Source organism: Eupeodes corollae, chromosome 3, assembly GCF_945859685.1.
Source record: "Eupeodes corollae chromosome 3, idEupCoro1.1, whole genome shotgun sequence".
NCBI classification, from domain to species: domain Eukaryota; kingdom Metazoa; phylum Arthropoda; class Insecta; order Diptera; family Syrphidae; genus Eupeodes; species Eupeodes corollae.
In genome coordinates, this window is record NC_079149.1 from 93,926,959 (window position 1) to 93,948,838 (window position 21,880).

The following is a 21,880-nucleotide window of genomic DNA, read 5'->3' on the forward strand; positions in this document are numbered from 1 at the left end:
GGACCGTAGATCACACGAAGAACTTTTCTCTCGAAGCGACCCAAGGTGCTTTCATACGCTTTTGTCATAGTCCATGCTTCTGCACCGTATAGCAGGACGGGGATGATAAGGGTCTTATATAGCAATACTTTGGTCCCTCGAGAGAGGACTTTACCACTCAATTGTTTTCTTAGTCCAAAGAAACAGCGGTAAGCAAGAGTTATTCTGCGTTTGATCTCAGCACTGGTGTTGTTTTCTGCTTTTACAGCGTAGCCTAGGTAGACCAAGTCTTTCAATACCTCAAAGTTACGTCTGTCGATGGTGACGTTTTCACCAAGACGTCGGTGTTGTATGTCCTTTCTTGACGACAGCATGTACGTTGTTTGCCCTCATTAACCGTTGAACCCAATTTTGCCGCTTCTGCCTCAATACTCACAAAAGCCCCATTGACATCACGCTGAGTTTTTCCCATTATGTCAATGTCATCAGCATATGCCAGTAATTGTACAGACTTTTAAATGATAGTGCCTCTAGTGTTGACGTGTGAGCTCTGAACTATTCTTTCAAGCACGATGTTAAAAAAAATCACATGACAGTGCATCACCTAGTCTAAAACATTTTTTGACATCGAAAGGTTCTGTTAAGTTGTTTCCAACCTTTATGGAGCAGCGTGAATTCTCCATTGTCATCCTGCACAAACGGATGAGTTTGGCAGGGATGCCAAAACTAGACATGGCTCTATACAGCTCGTCCCTGTAGATGCTGTCATATGCGGCCTTGAAATCGATGAAAAGATGGTGGGTGTCGATTTGGTGTTCTTGGGTTTTTCCAGGATCTGTCATAATGTGAATATTTGATCAACTGTGGACTTTCCTTGTCTAAAACTACACTGATAAGGACCTATCAGGTTCTTGACGATGGGCTTAGACATTCACATATTACGGCAGAGAAGAAAGAGATTTTATAGGCGATGTTGAGTAGACTGATTCGTCTATAGTTGGTGCAGTTTAGATGGTCTCCTTTTTTCAGGATCGGGCAAATAATACTGAGGTTCCATTCATCGGGCATTCTTTCTTGCATTCTTTCTTCCAACCATATCTTACAGATAAGTTGGTGCATGGTCCTAACCAACTTATCTCCAGCTGCTGCAAAGAGCTCGGCATTCAAGCCATCCGCTCCAGCAGCTTTAGTAGACTTCAGCTTAGATATGGGTATCTTTACTTCGTCTAAGTCGGGATGACGGAATTGTTGGCTTTCATCGTCTACGTTGAATGGATCATCCTGCCTTACAGCGGAATGCAGTTCGTCGTCGCCGTTATCCTCTGCATTGACTGCGGTTCCACTATGATGTTTCCACTTTCGTCTTTGCAGCCTTCGGTTTTAGGTTTATGTACCTGTGAATTTCGTTTCACCTGTTCATAAAACTTTCATTCCTGCTTTTAAACCTCTCAACATCTTCAACCGCTCGCTTCTCATGCCCTCTCATTTTCCTTCTTAGAAGTCGGCGTACCTTTCGCCTCTTCTGCTCATAGAGCTCATGAGTAGCTCTTGTCCTTTTATGCAGCGCCGCTTTGCGTGCATGTTGTTTGGCTGCATTTGCCTGCCGACGTTTCTCATCAAACCAGGGGTTCTTAGTTGGTGGCTGTTTGAAACCCAGCACATCAGAGGCGGCTTTTCTGATTGCATCTTGGCAATTTTGCCAATGGTTTTCGATACATTGTGTTGGTGGCAAGGAACTTCGAGAGAGGTTACTTGTAACTCGGTTGGAAAAGGATTTGGCGATCTTTGGCGATTAAAGCCGTTCGACGTTGTACCTTCTCCCAATATCTCCCTGTTTTGCCTTGGGTCTGGAAATCCGAAGTGCTTCCTTGGCTAAAATAAGTAGTGGTCCGAGTGGCTCCTCGGAAAGTTCGTACATCCATAAAGCTGGAAGCGTGTCTGGCGTGGATCGCAATATGGTCAATCTGGATGACGGAATTTAGCCTTGATGCGTATGGTCATGAGACGCTCATTGATGCACCTATAGCTCAAAACTTCTTGCCTTAGTCTGGCTCCAATGACGAAACCGCATTCAAATAAGCGCTGTTGGTTTTCTTGGTAGCAGTCACCACAGTAAATATCGCAGTTTTTCATCCTCTTTTTGCCCGGCCCATCCAATCGTATTTCCTGGATGGTGGTGATATCTGCTTTATATCGGTCTAGGGCATCCGCATATTCTACGGCCGCACGTGGTCTGTTAAGGGTCCTAACATTAGACGTGCATATCCGAAGTTCGTTGTCCTTTATTCGTTTGCGTTGGTTGTCAACAGTAAATCCGTCGCGTCGGTATCCGAGGCTTGTTGGTGCTTCGCAACTATGAAAACTTTTACGTGGCCAGGGAGTCACCCAGACGGCACAACCTTCAACCTGGAGGGCCAGATCCTAGGTATAACTCCAAGGATGGGAAGCCGGATAAAAGCGCTCCTTATAGGCCTGGGTCAAAGAATCCCTATAAGGTGTTCACTAAGTAGTTCAACCTTACTGGAACTGTAGACGCCACCGTTAAATCCATCTCGGGAATTCCTCCGCTTCCGTCTCGATAAGGAGGGGTGCCTCCGTGGAAACACCTCTCACGTTTGCTGTCCCCAACAACTTTCCACTTGGGTTGGAACCCAATCTTCAGTTGAGGTACTAGGCACCCGATGTTCACCACGGGGAGGTGAGAGTAGGAGTTGATAGACAGAGGTTGGTTTTGAGAAAAACCTGTGGACGCTTGTGTCCTCTTGAATGCACATGTCTACCATTTGAACATTTAAACCATTTTTTTTTTATATATTTCAGCTTAAAATTCTAATTTAAACTATTTGTTCAAGTTTTAAAAATACCCGTTTTTAACATCGTTTTTATATTTTTTAATATATTTCAAAAACTTGATATACCTAATAGAATTGTTCAGAACACAGAGTCGTTACGTAATTTTAAACCGTTTTCCTTTTTTCTCTTAAAAACACTTTTAGCATAGATTGTTAAGCGTTTACTTCAGATTTTTGTAAGACAGGTGAAATCTAGATTTGGAAAAATATCACAGATTTTATTGAAGAAAAGCTACCTCATAAATTTAAATAGTCTCAAAAGGCCTTATGTACTTGTTTTTAAAGTGACATCTGGAAAACCTGATGTGGTGCATTAATTTGAAGTCAGATTTGAATTGAAGCCATCAAAACCTATTAGAAAAGTGAAATTTTAATGGCAGTAAGAAAACTCTTTTTTGAATTCTTAATGAAAGTTCTCAACATTTTACGATTTTATATACATCTAAGTATTATTGCATCGTCAAATTTAGCGTCTGGCTAGCTTGATTTATTTCAAATTTTGTTTCAAAAGGGAAAAAAGTTAAAGCTAAAGAAAATATAATTTTCGAAAAATTAGACGAGAATATTAAGTGTTTGTTTCATTCATTTAAATAATAAAAATACATTTCATTTTAAAAAGTTATTAATTTTAATTTTATCCATTAGTCTATAAAACTGCTACGGTAACCTAAGGCATGATTTCTATTTTAACAGAGAATTTTTACAACCTAAATACCTATTCAAAACCGTGCTTTGTATCCCTGAGTAGAAGAAACCTTTTTGAAAAATATGTAAATCAATCTTGTTGAAGATGTTTGACCTTTACTCAAACACTTAAGATTGGGAGAGTCATTTACCTTAGCTAAACATCTATAGAACAGTGTCCTGCCAATCGACCTGAGCTGTATTGACGAGATCTAAATTGACGTACTGGTGATTAACTAACTGCTTCCATTCTTTGAAAGTTAATAACTGAATTTGGAAAGCGTATTGTACAATTTGTTCTAGAAGGTCTATACCGTATCTACTCATGACTCTTATAGTTTAATCCGTATAAGGTTTTAAAGTTTTTAGGAATATTTGTGGAAGACCGGATTAATATCCGGTCAGAATATTTGGGTATATAACTGGCAAGTTTAAGAATGCGCTTAAAAAAACGTTGATCTACATGAAATCAACCAACTTTTGATAGCATATGCGATGTACTGATGGTCGCCTTAAGCATTCTAAATTTGGAAGAACCATCAGCATAATAATTATTGTCGACGAATTTTGTCCACATAAGATTTATTGATGTTTTAGATGCAACACATTTTCTTTAACATGTGACCGTCAAAGTTCAAGGTTGTATGCTATCAGGAAACCAAAGTATTTAAAATTGAGGTAGTCAATTTTGGTAGTCAATATGACAACTGCTGTATACAATAAAGTAACTGGTAGGCCAATATGAATTTTTTATTTGAAATCTGAAACCAAGCTTCATTACCTGATAGTCAATATGTCAATTTTAGTTTGCCAATTTGACAACCAATATTGTCATGTTGACTATCTAGGTAGCTTGATTTCAGATTTAAAATAAAAAAATCATATCAACTAACCAGTTCTTCCATTGTATACAGAAGTTGTCAAATTGTTCTATTGACTACTTTTGTTATCATTGCGTTCACCCAAAATTGACAATCAAAAACTGTTGTTTTGACTATCAGGTAGTCAAATTTTGAAAATAATATTTGGATATTGACTATGCGACAATTTGGTCAAATTTCAAGTTGGTAGGTAGAAATAGCGATCTCAAAGCAACCTAGCCTGAGATCCAATTAGCGCTGTAGTGCGCATTTTGGAACCAAAAACTCGTTTTACCTGTGATTGAAAGGGAAAGATTTATAGGGAAGCTTCATAGCGATTATGTTTTGTCGCATTGAGAAAAAAGATTAGGTCTCTAATCTTTGTCTCAGATAGCTCATTAAGTTCGTGAAAGAATGTTTTTCCAAAGTTCCATTCTAGTGTTAGCCAAAGCAGGACATTTGCAGAGGAAATGGATTATCGTTTCACTTTCTCTTTGGTCAAAGGTGTTGTAGGAGATAACCAACTTCTCCGCATGAACTCCTATAGGCCAATGCCCGGTTTAAACCGCAACAATCCTGGCTATGTTTTTCCTTGGCCTGCATAGAAGATCGTTTGTAGGGGTTTTATTACAAGTGGGCCATATCTTTCTAGACATCATGCAGTTGAGTAAATTGGTCCACCTTCGGTTTGATTCAGTTTGGTAGATAGAAAAGATGTTACCCTTCATAGAACCAAGAAGAATGTTAATCATTTCCGCAAGTGAGCTATGAAGGGCCAATCCTTGCCTGACTAGCTCGTCAGCCCGTTCATTTCCCACGATACCACTATGGTCCGGAACCCAGATCAGGGTGACAAAAATCAAATCAAATGGGGTGGCGCAACAGTCCGTTGTGAACCAGGGCCTAGTGACTTACAACTACCAACTATTCCTGTGTGCGAGAACTATTGTCAGGAATGGAAGGGACCTACAATTTAAGGCCGAGTCCGAACGGCTAGTTTGAGAAAGCACTTTTTCATGACAAGAATTACTCTTGAAGGATTTGTCAATTCCTCCCAAGAGGCAGTACCCGCGAAAATTGTTAACTTCCCATAGGAAGGTATTGTAATGGGTCCGATTTGTCAAATTGAAAATTTTGACATTTCTCGACGTTTCAAGGTCCCTAGAGTTGAAATAAAAGATTTTTAGAAAGATGTCTGTGCGTGCGTGTGTACGTACGCTTGTACGTCCGTACGTCCGTACGTTCGCGACGTTTTTTTCTTCCTCCATAGCTCAAGAACCAGAAGAGATATCGACTTCAAATAAATTTTGTTATACATAATAAGGCAGAAAGATGCAGAAAGGGTTTTCAAGAAAATTGCGTGGGTGGTTTTTTTACCATAGCAGTTTGAAAAAAGGTGAAACTTTTGGTTAACCTTAAATATCTTACGAACCAAAAACGCTAGAGACTTGAATTAAATTTTTTATAATATATTGTAACGTGATACCAAACAGGTATATTTTTTGAAAAAAAAATCAATATAACGGTTTTTTTTTATACATCAATAAAACTAAAAAAAATGTGTCACCTCCAAAATTTTACGACTGAAATATGATTTCATCTCTAAAACAATTTTGTGCAACGAAGAATAATGTTTTTGACATCTGATAAAATTTTTGAGAAAAATCTAATCGACAGTTTTTTTTACAAAAAATAAAAACTTAAAAAAAAATGTATAAAAGTTGGTAAAAATTTAATTTCGACTCAAATATCTTTTCAAAACTTTGAGATATTGGCTTTAATTTGCTTTTATCTTTCAAAACATCCTGTTGTCAACATTCAGTTAAAGTTTGAAAAAAATCGATTTGACAGTTTTTGTACAAAAAATTAAAAACTGAAAAAAAAATAACAAAAGTTCGTAAAAATTCATTTTCGACTCAAATATCTCTTCAAAAATTTTAAATATTGGCTTCAAACTAATTTTATCTTATAAGAAAATTGACAGTTTTTTTTTACAAAAAATAAAACTCTAAAAAAACAATACCTACTAAAACTTTGTAAAAATTTACTTTCGGCTCAAATAGCTTTTCAAAAATTAAAAATATTGGCTTCAAACTTATTTTATTTCAGAGAAAATATTGTTTTCAATATTCAGTTATTTTTTATATAAAAATCCAACAGTCCGTTTTTTTCATAAAAAATAAAATCTACAAAAAATAGTACGCAAATTTGGTAAAAATTGATACGAGTACATATAGACAAACTTTTAACCAAGACAAATCGAAAGACAGGATGGGAAGTTATCAGTGTGGGTCGCATCCCAGCCTTTTTTTTTTTTAATTAAGGTGGCACAGGCAGTGATTGAACCCTAGACCCCTTGCATGACAGTCCAACGTACTAACCATCATGCCACGGGTACTACGGTTAGATCAGGGTGACACCAAGGTTAATATTCAGGCTCGCAAGCTCATCGCGATATTGCTAGAGCAATTAAGATAAAGATGTGGCCGAGTAAATGTCTTTGACAGCTGCCTGACTGTCTGTAAAGATAGCCGCATTTTGGTTTGGGTTTGGGCTTTGTTTAAGTATCTTACATGCCTCCCTTATTGCCAGCAGTTCAGCCTGAAAAACACTAGCAAAGTCAAGAAGCCTAAAACATTTAGCTACGTTTAGGGACTCAGAAAAGATCCCGTAGCCAACTCCACACTCCATCTTTACACCGTCAGTAAGGATAGTTGTGTCGAAACCTATTGATACGATGTCATCCTCCCAATCTTTTCTGGATGGGAAAATAACCTTAAAACCCTTACTAAGGCTCAAAGTAGGAGTGCAGTAGTCAGTGCCTACCGAGATAATATCTGAGGGAATCAATTTCGTTGTGTTGCTGTGACCATAAGGTTTTGACAACCAGCTATTTGATTCCTTCAGCCTAATAGCGCTGCAGGAAACTATGTATTTAATAAAAAGTTAGATTGGTAGAAGATCCGCAATAACGTTTAAGGCGCTGCGTCCGTTGGGAAAGTACGCATGGCCCCTGTGGTGCCCACGCAAGCTGTTCTCTGAACCTTTTCAAGTTGACTATCGACGATTGTCATTAGGACAACTTTTTCTTCTGTGTATTTGTAATGATTTACGCTCTAATAACCACCTTTTTTGGGGAAGTTCTTTCTGCAAAGTGCTTTCAAAAATCATTATTTTTGACTTTGCGAAATTAATGGATAGCTCCCATAAGTCGAAAAATAACTTGAGCATATTTATTTGAAGCAGCAGCTTTATATAATTATCTGCTAATATGAAAATATAATCCACATATAAAAGCATCTTAATAAGAGGTTCACCAGACTTAATTCTACCTAGGAACTCTTTGGAAACTTAATCGATAAACAAAGCAGTTATAATCGGACTTAACGCACAGCCTTGAGGGATACCAGCTTTGGTATAAAAAAAAATTGTGACATTGATATTACATTCGAAATAAAAGCAGACTTGAAGGAACTTTGTAGATAAACCTAATGTTGAAAGCCTATAGATCAATATAGTTATGGTCACAATGTCAAAAGCCGTGATATTCAACAAAAAAGTATACTTTTTATCCTGTCTGAAAATATTCTGAATATATATTATTATATCAACCTATGGTATGAAAAATAGGTGCTTGGTTAATATTTCAAATTAAATTTTAAATTTACAATTAATCGTGATTAAAAAATAGTAAACATTTTTCTGCCGAAACGGACACTACTTTGCGTTTAATATTGGTTTTGAGTAGTTAGAACGTGCGTCGTCGGCTTGTTGGCATGAGCCAATTACCTACCGTAGCACCAGCTTAAATAGCCTTAATGGGTTAAACACACGAACGACCCATTTCTTGAGAGAACACGGTCAGCATGTGTTGAGTTGCTTATAATACGATCATGTTCAAAATACAAGTCGCCCAAATCCATGACTTCCAGTTTTGGCCTAAAGTTATTTATAATCGTTGCCCGATAACTAAGTCCATTTATGGTAACCTGATGATTGTTATCGTCAACGAAAAACTATGGATCAATAATGCCGCCCGGAATGCAAACCGAATTAAACAGTTATTTTTGTAGATGAAGTGGTAATTCATGAAGCAAGTTTGAATTTTCACATGAAAAACAAAATATGCATCTCCTTAATCTTTTATTGGTTTAAGCCTAGATATTTACGCAGAATACGTTTTAATGTGGTCTAAACGATGCCCAATTCCTGATAACTCGAACGTGGAATCAAACGATATAAAACTTAGATACAGTCGCCTAAGCGGTAGCTATCTTTTTTACACTTATAACTCTCTGATACAGCAACAACGCAATGTGGACTTAAATGTTTTCAAAAAGTTGATTACGGCCTGTCCAGTCTATAATAAAATTAAGACCGAAAATTGAAGTAAACGCTCTAAAATTTGAGCACACAAACTCGAAATTTGTATAATTTGCAGACGTTTCTGTATCATGATACAAATATTGAGTTTAATAAATAAGTTGAAAATGAAAGTTTGATAATTTTTAAAAATATTAATATAAGACGATAAGACTTTTTTATGGTAAAAAACCAGTTGAAATTACCAGTAGTATTTGTATAACTGTAAAACGGTCTTCCAAAAACGCATTTTCAAAGAAAATAGAGAAAAATTAAGTTAAACTTTTTGAAGTCATCGTCTTAATAATATCAATTACTCAGTTGAAAGGGATCAGGGTCACCAAAAACGTGGTTTTTGCGTCTTTCGACTAAACCACTGGAAATTGGTCGCATTTGAAAGCCACCGCTCATGGTTTTACTCGAATTTCTTTTTCCAAAAAAAAACTTTAAAAACTTCTTACGGCCAATTTTAGCGTCAAATGTAATTTATATCTGAATTGATTTTGGTTTCATTTTCTAGTTTTTGAAAAAAAAAATTACTTTCAAAACTCTATTTTGAGTCATTTTTCTATGTGGTTTCCGTTCACCAGGCTTGCAAAATCATGCAATCTCTTAAAACTTGAATTTAAAGATTGCATTCATTGAATTCCTCTAAAAATTGGAACTTAAAAGTTTGCAATCTTCAATCATTGGACCTTAACAAAACCATAATCATTTTTTCAATTATTTGACTGCAAAAGACTGAAAGCAATCATTTGATACCTTATGTATTATTTGCATTCATTTAAAGTCTTCACATTCACTTGAAGTTCTTAAATTCTTTTGAAGTCTCTTGCATTCTTAAGTGAGCTTTTCTTAAACACTTTTGAAATTTCGATTTTAATCTCTTGATGTCTAACACTAAAAACTCATGTGTGAGCTGTATGGAACACTTCAAAATATGTTGTGTAAAGAAATTTCACTTAAAAACACAAAGACGTCAATTGAATGGAACGAATGAATGAACTCTCAAATGATTGCAATCAATCGAATGCAGTCAAAAGATTTGTGAAAAATGGATTGGTGATTGCAAAATTTGAAGTACCTATCATTGTTTAGTTAAAATCAATAAATTTTATCGTTTATTTAAATTCAATAAATAATTTATAAAGATTGCATTCGCAAAAGATTGCATTCTTAAGAAAAACTGCCGCTCACACCAAAAATAAGCTTATAGGTCTTAATTTTAATAACCTCTGCTGTGTTTTTGAATATTTTCTAAAAATAATATAGTTAAATGAAAAACCTAATAATTTCATAAGCTCCCTAGTCCTCCCCTGTTTATAATTCCTATATTATCTCACTCCCCGTAAATCTTAATTGAAGGTGGTAATTTTTTTCTCATCAGTTTTGTTCCTTTATTTTTGCAGATGCATCATCCTATCCAGATGAAGCCAGCCGACAGTGAGAACAGAAATGGTAAGTCATTTTCTTTTCATCCTTCCGTCTATGTTATGTAGTTTTTTTTTTGTATCTTATGTGTGAACTTTTCTATACAATACATATGTATGTACCTATGTATGTGTATAAAAGAAAGTAGATATGTATAAAATAATAACTCGTTAGATTTGTTTTTGGTTCATCGTCTATACCATCCTACAGGATGCTGGCAGGCAGGAGGACGATAATTGGAAAAATACAAAAGTGAGGGACTAAAGCGAAGAGTGCTTTGTCTCTTTTGCCTTACAAATGATTTTTTTCTTTTTTCATCATCTTTTTATTTTCCTCGGCCATCCCAGTGTTTCGTTCTACAAAACTGAAGTCCTGAATAGAAAGATAGATATAAATGATGGGTGGCGATGGAAGAGAGGTGGATAGTAGGTGCGGTGGCATATGTGGATGCATTTCCGAGGTAAAGTCTAGGTCTTCACATAGGTATATTTGTCTTATGCTCTGCTACTTTTGCTACATCCTGACATTGCCGTAGGTTCTTGTAGGTATATAGTGACAACGAAAGGACGACGGGACAACAGACACCGCCACCACCAACGACAACGACGACGACTACTACGACGATGACTGGCACTGTCTGTGATTTTTCTATTTCTTATTTAGTGTTATCTTTGGTTCAGAAGGACCTTACTTAGGTTTCCACTTCGTTTTCTTTCTTTTTTTTTTCATTTTGATTCCACACACTGATTCATCCTTAAATTTGTTTTTTTTTTTTTGTGTTTCTTCTTTCTTTGTATTTTTTTAATTTATCCTGTTGGCGGTAGTGGTGAATAAGAGAGATCGGAAAGAATTTTACTCATTGTGGAAAGGAAGTACTAGTATAGTGTAGCAGCAAGATCTGATTCCATGAATTGCACAATTTACACCCAAACACACACACACGAGCATGACATAGACATAGCTCCAGGGCGAGATGTGTCCTCCACTTGAACTTCATTTCAGTTCGTGTTGGCGAGGACAATTGTTCCATTCCATGGAATAGAAATTGTTTTCTTTTCAGCTTTTTTATGTTTTTTTTGTTGTTTGTTTTGTTTCTCGTTGTTGTTTGTTTCTGGAGAGAAGCATCCTTGCGTCCTTATTGTTGTTGGTATCGAATTGAGGAGGTTGCTGTTGAACGCAACGAACTTGAATTTTATCACAGCACAGCCAACACATCCAATGATAGGAAACATATAGCGAACACCAACAACAACGCCCACGAGAACGTAAAAATGGAATAATCAAGTGAAAAGGGATGTAGGTGTCCTGAATATACATATGTAGATATGAAATGCATGTGTTTGAAAGTTATAAACTATTAGAAAACACATTTACGCATAAATTTCACAACGAACAATCCTTAAGCAATTCGATAAAAGAAAGAAAAAATGGAAGAACAGAATATATCACTTGCACAAGTACAAGTGCAGTCAGCCAAGGGCAAACCCACATCCCAACCAAACACTTACCACCCAACTACCCCTATAACAATGCACATATCGATTGTGAGTAGGTGGAAATTTATGTTGATATTAAGGCGAGAGGGAGAGAGGGTGGTGAATTTCGTCGTATCCTTTTTCTAAGTCTTCTCTTCCATTGCAAACTATACTTGCAGATATGAAAATGAAACTTAAAAATTTATATCCTGTTTTCCGATGGTGTTGTCTTTCTGCCAAACCTTAATTTTCTGTTTGGATTCTATATAACAATCGATTTGAATTATTATTAGAAAATTTCTTTGTTTTAATATTTTACCTAAGGGAAGGGACGAAAGGAAATATTTGAATTTCATTTCATTTTTATTCTAGTTTCACATTCAATTCTAATGATTGGTACCGATTGGAAATTTCTTGAATTGAAATTTTCTGAAAAATCTTCATTGAAAACTTCATTGGAAATATTAATTCAGGATGTTAATTTCGAGAATCAAAGATGGGAAATGAAAATGCATAATGCACACCCCCTCCACACATTTAACAAAACTTGCTACTGACTTGATGTGTGTGTGCCAAATTCTTGGAACTGAATGTGACATTTGAGATATTTTAGAAATTTAAATGAATATGCAGTTATCTATATTTTATTCTGATAAAGATGATGAGAATATGAATATTGATTCAAAACAAGAAAAAAAATATGAATTTCAAATATTCTACTTAGTTTGATTTTTTTAAAAATAGTTTGAATACATTTTCTTTGGAATTCTTTTATAAATAACTGAAATACCAACTTTATTTTGAGTTGAATTGGATGTTAAATAATCTTTTTAAGTATGAAACTTTGTAAGGAATTCTGATTATTTCTATTTTCCGGATAGAAATTGGCTTAAAGAACTATTTATTCAGATATTAGATAAAAAAAAGAGGCTGGGATGCGACCCACACTGATTACTTCCCATCCCGTCTGTCGATTTGTTTTCCTTAAAAGTTTGTCTATATGTACTCGTATCAATTTTTACCAAATTTTTTGTGGATTTTATATTTTATGAAAAAACGGACTGTTGGATTTTTATATAAAAATTACTGAATATCGAAAACAATATTAACTGTGAAATAAAATAAGTTTGAAGCCAATATTTTTGATTTTTGAAAAGCTATTTGAGTCGAAAGTAAATTTTTACCAAGGTTTAGTATTGTTTTTGTTTTTTAGAGTTTTATTTTTTGTAAAAAAACTGTCATTTTTTTCAAAATTTAGTTCAAGTCTCTAGGTTCGTAAGATATTTAGGGTTAACAAAAATGTTAACCTTTTTTTCAAACTTACTGACTTACTTAAGGTGGGGCTACTGTCCTGTGTGAACTAGGGCCTCACCCAACAAACTTCTCCATCTGGCTTGGTCCCTAGCGTAACCTGATTCGAAGACTTTCCGGGCCGGAGCATTGGTTTCCATGCGCTCTACGGGACCCAGCCATCATAGTCGTTGGACTTTTAACCCTTGCGGCTAAGTCTACGTCGCTGTACAGCCCGTACAGCTCGTCGTTAAATGACGAAGGATCTTATATAGCAACACTTTGGTCCCTCGAGTGAGGACTTTACCACTCAATTGCTTTCTTAGTCCAAAGAAACAGCGGTTAGCAAGAGTTATTCTGCGATTGATCTCATCGCTGGTGTTGTTTTCTGCGTTTACAGAGGAGCCGAATAGGTAGACGAAGTCCTTGACTTACTCAAAGATACGTCTTTTGATAGTGACGTTTTGACCAAGACGTCGGTGTTGTTTGTCCTTTCTTGACGACAGCATGTACTTTGTTTTGCCCTCATTAACCGTTAAACCCATTTTTGCCGCTTCTGCATCAATACTCACAAAATTCCCATTGACATCACGCTGAGTTCATCCGATTATGTCAATGTCATCAGCATATGCCAGTAATTGGACAGACTTTTGAAAGATAGTGCCTCTAGTGTTCACGTGTGAGCTCTGCACTATTCTTTAAAGCACGATGTTAAAAAAATCACTTGACAGCGCATCAATTTGTCTAACGCCTCTTTTGACAGCGAAAGGTTCTGTTAAGTTGTGTCCAACCTTTATGAAGCAGCGTGAATTGTCCATGGTTATCCTGCACAAACGGACGAGTTTGGCAGGGACTAGACATTGCTCTATACAGCTCGTCGCTGTATATGCTGTCATATGCGGACTTGAAATCGATGAAAAGATGGTGGGTGTCGATTTGGTGGATTTTTCCAGGATCAACTGTGGACTTTCCTGGCCTAAAACCACACTGATAAGGACCTATCAGGTTGTTGACTATGGGCTTAAGACGTTTACATATTACGCAGAGAAGATTTTGTAGGCGATGTTAAGTAGACTGATTCCTCTATAGTTGGTGCAGTTTAGAGGGTCTCCTTTTTTCAGGATCGGGCAAACAATACTGAGGTTCCGTTCATCGGGTATGCTTTATTCTGACCATATCTTACAGATAAGTTGGTGCATGCTCCTAACCAACTTATCTCCAGCTGCTGTAAAGAGCTCGGTATTCAAGCCATCCGCTCCAGCGGCTTTATTAGACTTCAGCTTACATATGGCAATTTTTACTTCGTCTAAGTCGGGAGGACGGGATTGTTGGCTCCTGTCGTCTATGTTGAATGGATCATCCTGCCTGACAGTGGAATTCAGTTCGTCGTCGCCGTTTCAAACTGCTATGGTAAAAAAACCACCCACGCAATTTTCTTGAGAGCCCTTTCTTGAATCTTTCTGCCTTATTATCTGTATAACAAAATTTATTTCAAATCGATATCTCATCTGGTTCTTGAGCTATGGACGACGAAAAAAACGTCGCGAACGTACGGACGAACGAACTTACGTACACACGCACGCACAGACATCTTTCTTAAAATCTTTTATTTTGACGCTTGGGACCTTGTAACGTCGAGAGATGTCAAAATTATCAATTTGACTATTCGGACCCGTTAATAAAAATATTTTTTTAATGAAAACTTACACTCCTTTAAAATAGCCAAATAAAATGCCTGTTGGCTCTTACGTCTGACCCTAATAATAACACAATCAGTGTATCACAGCCTCAAGGCAAATCAGACCATTGTATCGTTTCTGTAAATTTCTCATGTAAAAATAAAAACAGTTCAAGAAAAAACTCGTAATAGAACTTTTTGGCAATATATGAAAGCCAATTGAGAGGAATTCAATGAATTCTCCAGGAACTTAACTGGTCACTATGCTTCCTCGATAGTGACGTGGATTCCAGAGCAGAAATTGTTTGTGGAATAACGATTTTTTTTGAATAGGATAAAGCCTATCAAACCTAAGGAAAATTCATGGTTTGATTCGAGCTGTAAGGAGGTTATTAGAATCAAAGATATTAAAGTAACCGGATTTATTTATCCAACTCCACTGCGGAAAACCGGTATAAAATCAAACAAGCTGGAAAGACCTGCAATGGTCATATTTGACGATACAAACTTTTGCATAGCCAGAATTAAGGCAACAAATAATACAATATAACAAAGGTAATAAAAATGCCTGGTCAATTGTAAAAAACGCACGAAACGTCATACTCATTTCCAACGCTCGTTCACAACGACACTGAATATGCAAGCTCAATGGGTAAAGGCAATTAGCTTGCAACATAGTTTGCTGTTAATTCTTCTAGAGCGTCATATGTCCTCCTGTTCTTGAGGGGGACGAATCTTCTACGTCCAGTTGCAAGAATACTGAAAGGACTTGACATACACAAACACGCTGGCCCAAAGAGTATTGCCCCTAGTGTTCTGAAGAGGTGTTCTTCAATTCTTTCCGAGTGAATGGAAACTTTCAACTTAAGAAATATCTTGAAGAACGGAAGATTCTAAATGACTAACAGTTTCCCTTTCCTTGTAATAGATCCACTGGTGGTCTCATTTTTTATCTTACCGAACAGTGGAAAAAATCTTTGCATCGTTTTGGAGAAAGTAAGATTATTGCACTTCATATTTCGAAGGCATTTGATAGAGTTTGGCACCAAGCTCTCTTATCGAAAACTCGTGCTTTTGGTGTTGATGAATCTCTTTTTCTTTGGATTACAAACTACCATTTGAACCGTTCAATACAAGTTGTATTGTATGTTCTTAAATCTGAAACTCATAAAATAAATGATCGTTTCCCTCAGGGCTGCGTTTTGTCTCCGGCTCTCTTTTCTATATTGATAAACGAGCTCTTTTCTTCCACTTCTAATCCAATAAACTATTTCACTGAAGACAGTACCCTTAGCTTATCATTTTTGTTTTTGGATCCTGATCCTAGTCCTTCAGATGTGGATCTTCAACGGCAGCGTATGATTAGCTCATTTAGTTCTGATCTCGCAGCATTGAGGAATTACGAACTGTGAAGAATTGAATGCTTCAAAAACTTAATCCTGTCTCCTATCGTAAAAGCGTAACCCACCCACGATGCCGCGATCCATCAGCGAAACTAATCAACTTTCAGTATTTGGGATGTGTTTTACAGATCATTTCTTATGAAATGATCAAATATTTGATATTGCCAAAAATGCTGCTAGGTGCTTAGAGTTCTTCCAATGGTGCAAGAGATTGTTCAAGCTTTCTGGAGTGGCTGTAATTTACAAAGCCTTCATTCGTCCAAAACTTGAATAAGGCCCACATATTTGGGCAGTTGCCCCTGAACAAGTCTCAGGGTAAAAGAGCTTTGGAAATCATAGGCGACAGAACTATAACATTTGCATCTCTCGAACACCGCCGCAATGTTTCATGCCTTTCGTTTTCTTACCGATATTTTTACAAACAATTTTCTGTGGAAATAGCATTTCCCCTCAAAAAGTTCAGCCGTAATACTCGCACTTCCAGGAATGCTCAATAGTTTACACTTGAGCTAAATTTCGGACTTACTGTTATGTATAGAGATTCGCTTTTTAAGCACACATCAAGAATGCGGAATGTTTCCCCGAACTCTGTTTTTACCTTCCATTTTAATAATCAAAATTGTAAGAATAATGGGCACCGGAATCTCCTTCTCTTAAATATCTTCCTATTTTTGTAATACTAGCACTGTGTTTAAACGTAAACATCATAAGGGTATTAAAAACCCCTTGAGTGCCTGTACATTATAAAAACAAATTAAGACATTAGGCGTAATTAACTTGTTAAAAGTCCTTTGTTTGTACCTATTTGAAACCAAGTAGGTTCACTAGTAACTTTCTTAAGCCTTTTGGAAATCATTCAGAAAAGTGTTAAAATTATTGGTGACGATAACATCATCCAATCATTTACGCAACTCAGCCATAGTCATGTCGTAACGTTTCTTGCCTGACCCTTTTTAACCAATATTTGAATGGACTATTTGTTTTAGTGAAATAGCCATGCTAAGCATTCTTAATCTTGAAAAGCTAAACTGTAATATTCATTTTTCCTAGAATGCTCATAAGTTTACCATTGAGTGAAATTTCGGTCGTGCTGTGTAGCATAGATATTCGTTCCTTGCTCGTACTACATGAATGTGTTTTTTAAAGAATTAAAAACCAATGTACGTCGACACTTCGACAGATCCTTCGATTTTTTAAATGTTTCCTTACATGAATATTTTTAGTACATTTAAATATTAACGTTATATCACAAACAGAATCAATCTGGGGAAATTTAAAAGTGAGAAAAAGAAGCAAAGTTAAGAAAATTGCAACATGGAAAATTATATAAGTAAAACTTCTTGTGTTTTGTTGGAAGTGAGTGTGAGTTGAAAACAAATTGTTTATTTCAATTCAAAAGAAAAGTCTACTCCAGTCGAAACGTCAATCGCATGACTTATTTTATGTGTTTGAGGTGAGGATACAATTGACTCAAAGTCCAATATGGTAAAAGGACTTGAGTTAATTTGATGGTAAATAAATTCTTTTTTTTTCCAGTGTTTGAAAGGTTTGATAATTTCTTGGAAGAGCCACTACAAGCAAACCTATTTGTTTCATTTCTTTAATTCTATTCTTTGTGTACATTTATTTCCTAGAAAAAAAGGATTTCCAAGAATATGTCAACCAGTGTACTTCTCATTTTTTCCTAGAAGTAGGTAATTTTAATGTTCATTATATCAGCTTGTTAAATCTGCTCGTTTTCAGAAACATAATTTTTTTAAAGGATTCAAAAAAATGCAAAATATAAATCTTATTCTCTGTACTATTGCAAAATTGTGTGGTTTTTTCAATTTTTCTGTGATGACATAACTTGTAAGGTGCAATTCTAATTGCATAAGATATAAGTTTAGACAATTATTGTCCCCACAATACCAGAATCATACTTCTTGAAATTCTTTATAGGAATCTGCCTAATGCCAATCAAACCTTAAATTATATTTTCGTTTTTATTTAATGAACCATTCTTTTGTATTAAAGGGAAAATAATAATGGAACACCATGACGTATGCGTACTTTTTTATATATTAATGAAGATTTCCAATAATGACGAGTCGTTGTATATGAGATATCAAAAAGGTTGTATATATATTTGAGAACCCTATCAATGACATATTTTTTGACACATAATGTCGTTTAAATGGCCACCGCGGTTTCGAAGGTTCCACTCATATGAAAAGTACAGGCTGAATTTGACTGAGTTCATCAACTATTTCATCTTTGAGGGCTCTGGTGGTTTGTGTCTTTTTCGCATGGACATACGACTTAAGAAAGCCCACAAAAAATAGTCTAATACGGTAAAATCACACGATCTTGGTGGCCAATTCACTTTGAAACCGCTCGAGCTGAATATTGTTAGTGTCTTGAGCTGTGTAGCACGTATCGTTATCGTTATCGTTGTATTGTTAAAATCATATTGGTGACCATATCATCTAATTCCGGTGACAATAAGTTGATGATCATTGACCAATAGCGATCCCCGCCGCCGTTTGTCAATTTCGAAAAAGTACGGACAGATGTTGGCTTCAGCCCAAAACGCACACCAAACAGCAACTTTATTTGGACGCGTGGATTTTTTATGTCCCGAATTCAGCGGTTTTTTTTTCATCTAAAAATGGGCCTCATCACAAGAATGACTTTTCGACCAAAATTTGGTTCAACTTCCAACTGCTCCAAAATCCAATTGGCAAACACACGACGCGACGTACTCGTGACATGATGGTTTTTGCGTCAAACTTTTATGGCAGAGGTCTTGGGGTCGATGTCTGCCTTTATTATATAAAGTTTTTTTTTCATAATAAGCATATAATTGCTAAGCCATCTCTATGCATAACTTCACCTCTCATTTTAATCATCATTGAAATTTCGACGACGCTATTATCGTCCCTTAAATAATTCCTCCCTTCCAAGTTTTGATTAAGTTGACAGTAGAGCTGCCTGTATGTAGATCCTGTGGCGCCATTCAAATATTGTTTTCGTTGTTTGATGTCCAAATAGTTAAGTTCCATTCCACATTTTCTTGCCAAATGTATCCAATCAGCACACCAACTTGTTTTGGTTCGTATTACTTAAAGCGCTGCTATCTTCGGAAGCCTATTATTGCTCATTTTCATAACTCTCAAGATGTAATCGACTTGCATTTTTAGGGTTCGTATGAACATAGGTGATTATCCTGATTCCAACATAATAGCATAGTTGGATGTATTTTAGGGCAGTCTAAAAATTCACTTAATAAAGTATCGGAGAAGTTTCTCAACTCAGATATCGCATCAAATACCTTCCAGTGATCATTTCATAAAAAACTTTTTCTCTATTTCTGTTCTTTAATCATATTCGTTATTTATAATCTGTCCACCCCACAATATAAAAATTTGTAAATGTGGCATTAATTCAATTTTAACTTAAAATTCAAATGCTACAACCTATTCCCTCTAATTAAGTGTAAAAAATACATATATTATTAAATTAGAAATAAGATATCTAAAAATTGTTAGGAGAATATGATATTAATAAATAAATAAATAAAAAAAAAAAACTTGAGGCTATAAGCTATTCTTTTCTTAGCAAAACATTTTTTCCAAGTTGCACTAATTTCACCTTTAGCCTTAACTAGTTTCTCTCTTAGATGATTTTCCATGCTCAAACTTTTCGTTAAGTGAACTCCAAGGTATTTGAATTCCGTAACAATTTCAATGACCTCTCCAGTATAGAACCATTTTTCTTTCGCCGAATTGCGAAAGAACGGTTGGAAGTTGTAAGTCACTAGGCCCTAGTTCTCAATTCCAATCAACTTGTGGTTAAGTGTTAAAATTATTCCTGAGAAGAGTTATATTTGTCTTTTCCTTCAACTAAAAAAATGTTTCAATATTTATGGATATTTTTATAAGGCAAATTCCAAACTTGTTTGCCGAAAGGTTGGTTTTTCACGCTCAGATCAACTCATCATTTAACTTGGTAAATTTAACATTAGATCCATTTTAGTTTTCTTAACTGAACACTGTTAAGTAGCGTAGGCATGGTGCTTCTACTTGGTTCTTTTTCAAATGAAATTTAATGAATCTGCATAGATAAAAACGAGAAGGAGCAAGCTTATCACCTTCTATTTGCATATTTTCTATCCTACCACAAAGTCCGAAGACTTCTTTAATCCCATACTTAAATCATAAATAGGTTAGTTTATGAGTTTGTTTGTCTGTCTTTCATGTGGCAACGGTGCAAGATTATAGCACGATTTTGTGTGTGGAGGCTGCAGGGTGTTTTAAACTACTTTCTAGCGTGGTATAACATCTCGTTCCCTGCTCATTTCAGCAAACGCGCCGATGAAACTTATAATTATAATGACTTAATTTATTGATGTCCTTTAAGGATATGGGTTTTTATCTGTTTCCTACCTGTTAAATACACAAATCAATCCGGTAATAAAGTCGGATTTAAAACTGAAGGCTGTTTTCTACCTGACAAATATCTACACAATTCAATCCGGTAATAAAGTCTTATTTAAAGCTCAAGGATTTGAAAAGTGCTTAGTTCTTGCTTATTTTGTTTTTATGCGATTTGTTTAAATAATATTAATAATAAATTACTTTTAAAACTTTTTAACTTCCCATAGGAAGTTATTGTAATGGGTCCGATTTGTCAAATTGAAAATTTTGACATTTCTCGACGTTTCAAGGTCAATAGAGTCGAAATAAAAGATTTTTAGAAAGATGTCTGTGCGTGCGTGTGTACGTACGTTCGTACGTTCGTAAGTTCGTACGTCCGTACGTCCGTACGTTCGCGACGTTTTTTTCGTTGTCCATAGCTCAAGAACCAGAAGAGATATCGACTCCAAATAAATTTTGTTATACAGATAATAAGGCAGAAAGATGCAGAAAGGGCTCTCAAGAAAATTGCGTAGGTGGTTTTTTTACCATAGCAGTTTAAAAAACAGGTGAAAATTTTGGTTAACCCCAAATATCTTACGAACCAAAAACGTAAGAGACTTGAATTAAATTTTATATAATAAACTTTAACGTGATCTCAAAGACGTATATTTTTTTAAAAAAAATCTATCTAACGGTTTTTTTTATAAATCAAAAAAACTGAAAAAAAAAATTTGTCACCTCCAAAATTTAACGACTAAAATATAATTTCATCTCCAAAACAGTTTTGAGCAACGGAGAACAATGTTTTTGAAATCTGACAAAATTTTGAGAAAAATCGAATTGACAGTTTTTTTTATAAAAAATAAAAATCTAAAAAAAACATTATATCGATTCAAATATCTTTTAAAAAACTTGAAATTTAGGCTTAAAACTTATTTTATCTTATAACAAATATTGTTTTCATCATTCGCTAAAATTTTGAATAAAATCGAATCGACAGTTTTTTACAAAAAATTAAAAACCGAAAAAAAATTAATAAAAGTTGGTAAAAATTGATTTTCGACTCAAATATCTTTTCAAAGCTTTGAAATATTGGCTTCAAACTAATTTTACCTTATAAGAAATATTGTTTTCAACATTCGGTAAAATTTTGAGAAAAATCGAATTGACAGGTTTTTTTACAAAAAATAAAAACCTAAAAAAAATGTATAAAAGTTGGTAAAAATTGAATTTTTACTCAAATTTCTCTTCAAAAATTTTAAATATTGGCTTCAAACTAATTTTATCTTATAAGAAATATTATTTTCAACATTTGGTAAAATTTTTAAAAAATTCAAATTGACAGTTTTTTTTACAAAAAATAAAACTCTAAAAAAAACAATACTAAAACTAGGTACAAATTTACTTTCGGTTCAAATAGCTTTTCAAAAATTAAAAATATTGGCTTCAAACTTATTTTATTTCAC

The 21,880-nt window shown here is 35.2% G+C and overlaps 1 protein-coding gene across 3 annotated transcripts in view; it reads left to right on the top strand.

Annotated features, from left to right (window-relative positions):
* Positions 1-21,880, top strand: part of LOC129949693 (CUGBP Elav-like family member 2) — a 374,661-nt gene that overhangs the window by 85,576 nt on the left and 267,205 nt on the right. For all 3 annotated transcript variants that reach the window (XM_056061290.1, XM_056061291.1, XM_056061292.1), the window contains exon 4: positions 10,147-10,195. In XM_056061290.1, the coding sequence (XP_055917265.1) occupies positions 10,147-10,195 (49 nt within the window). The remainder of the gene's footprint in view (positions 1-10,146; positions 10,196-21,880) is intronic.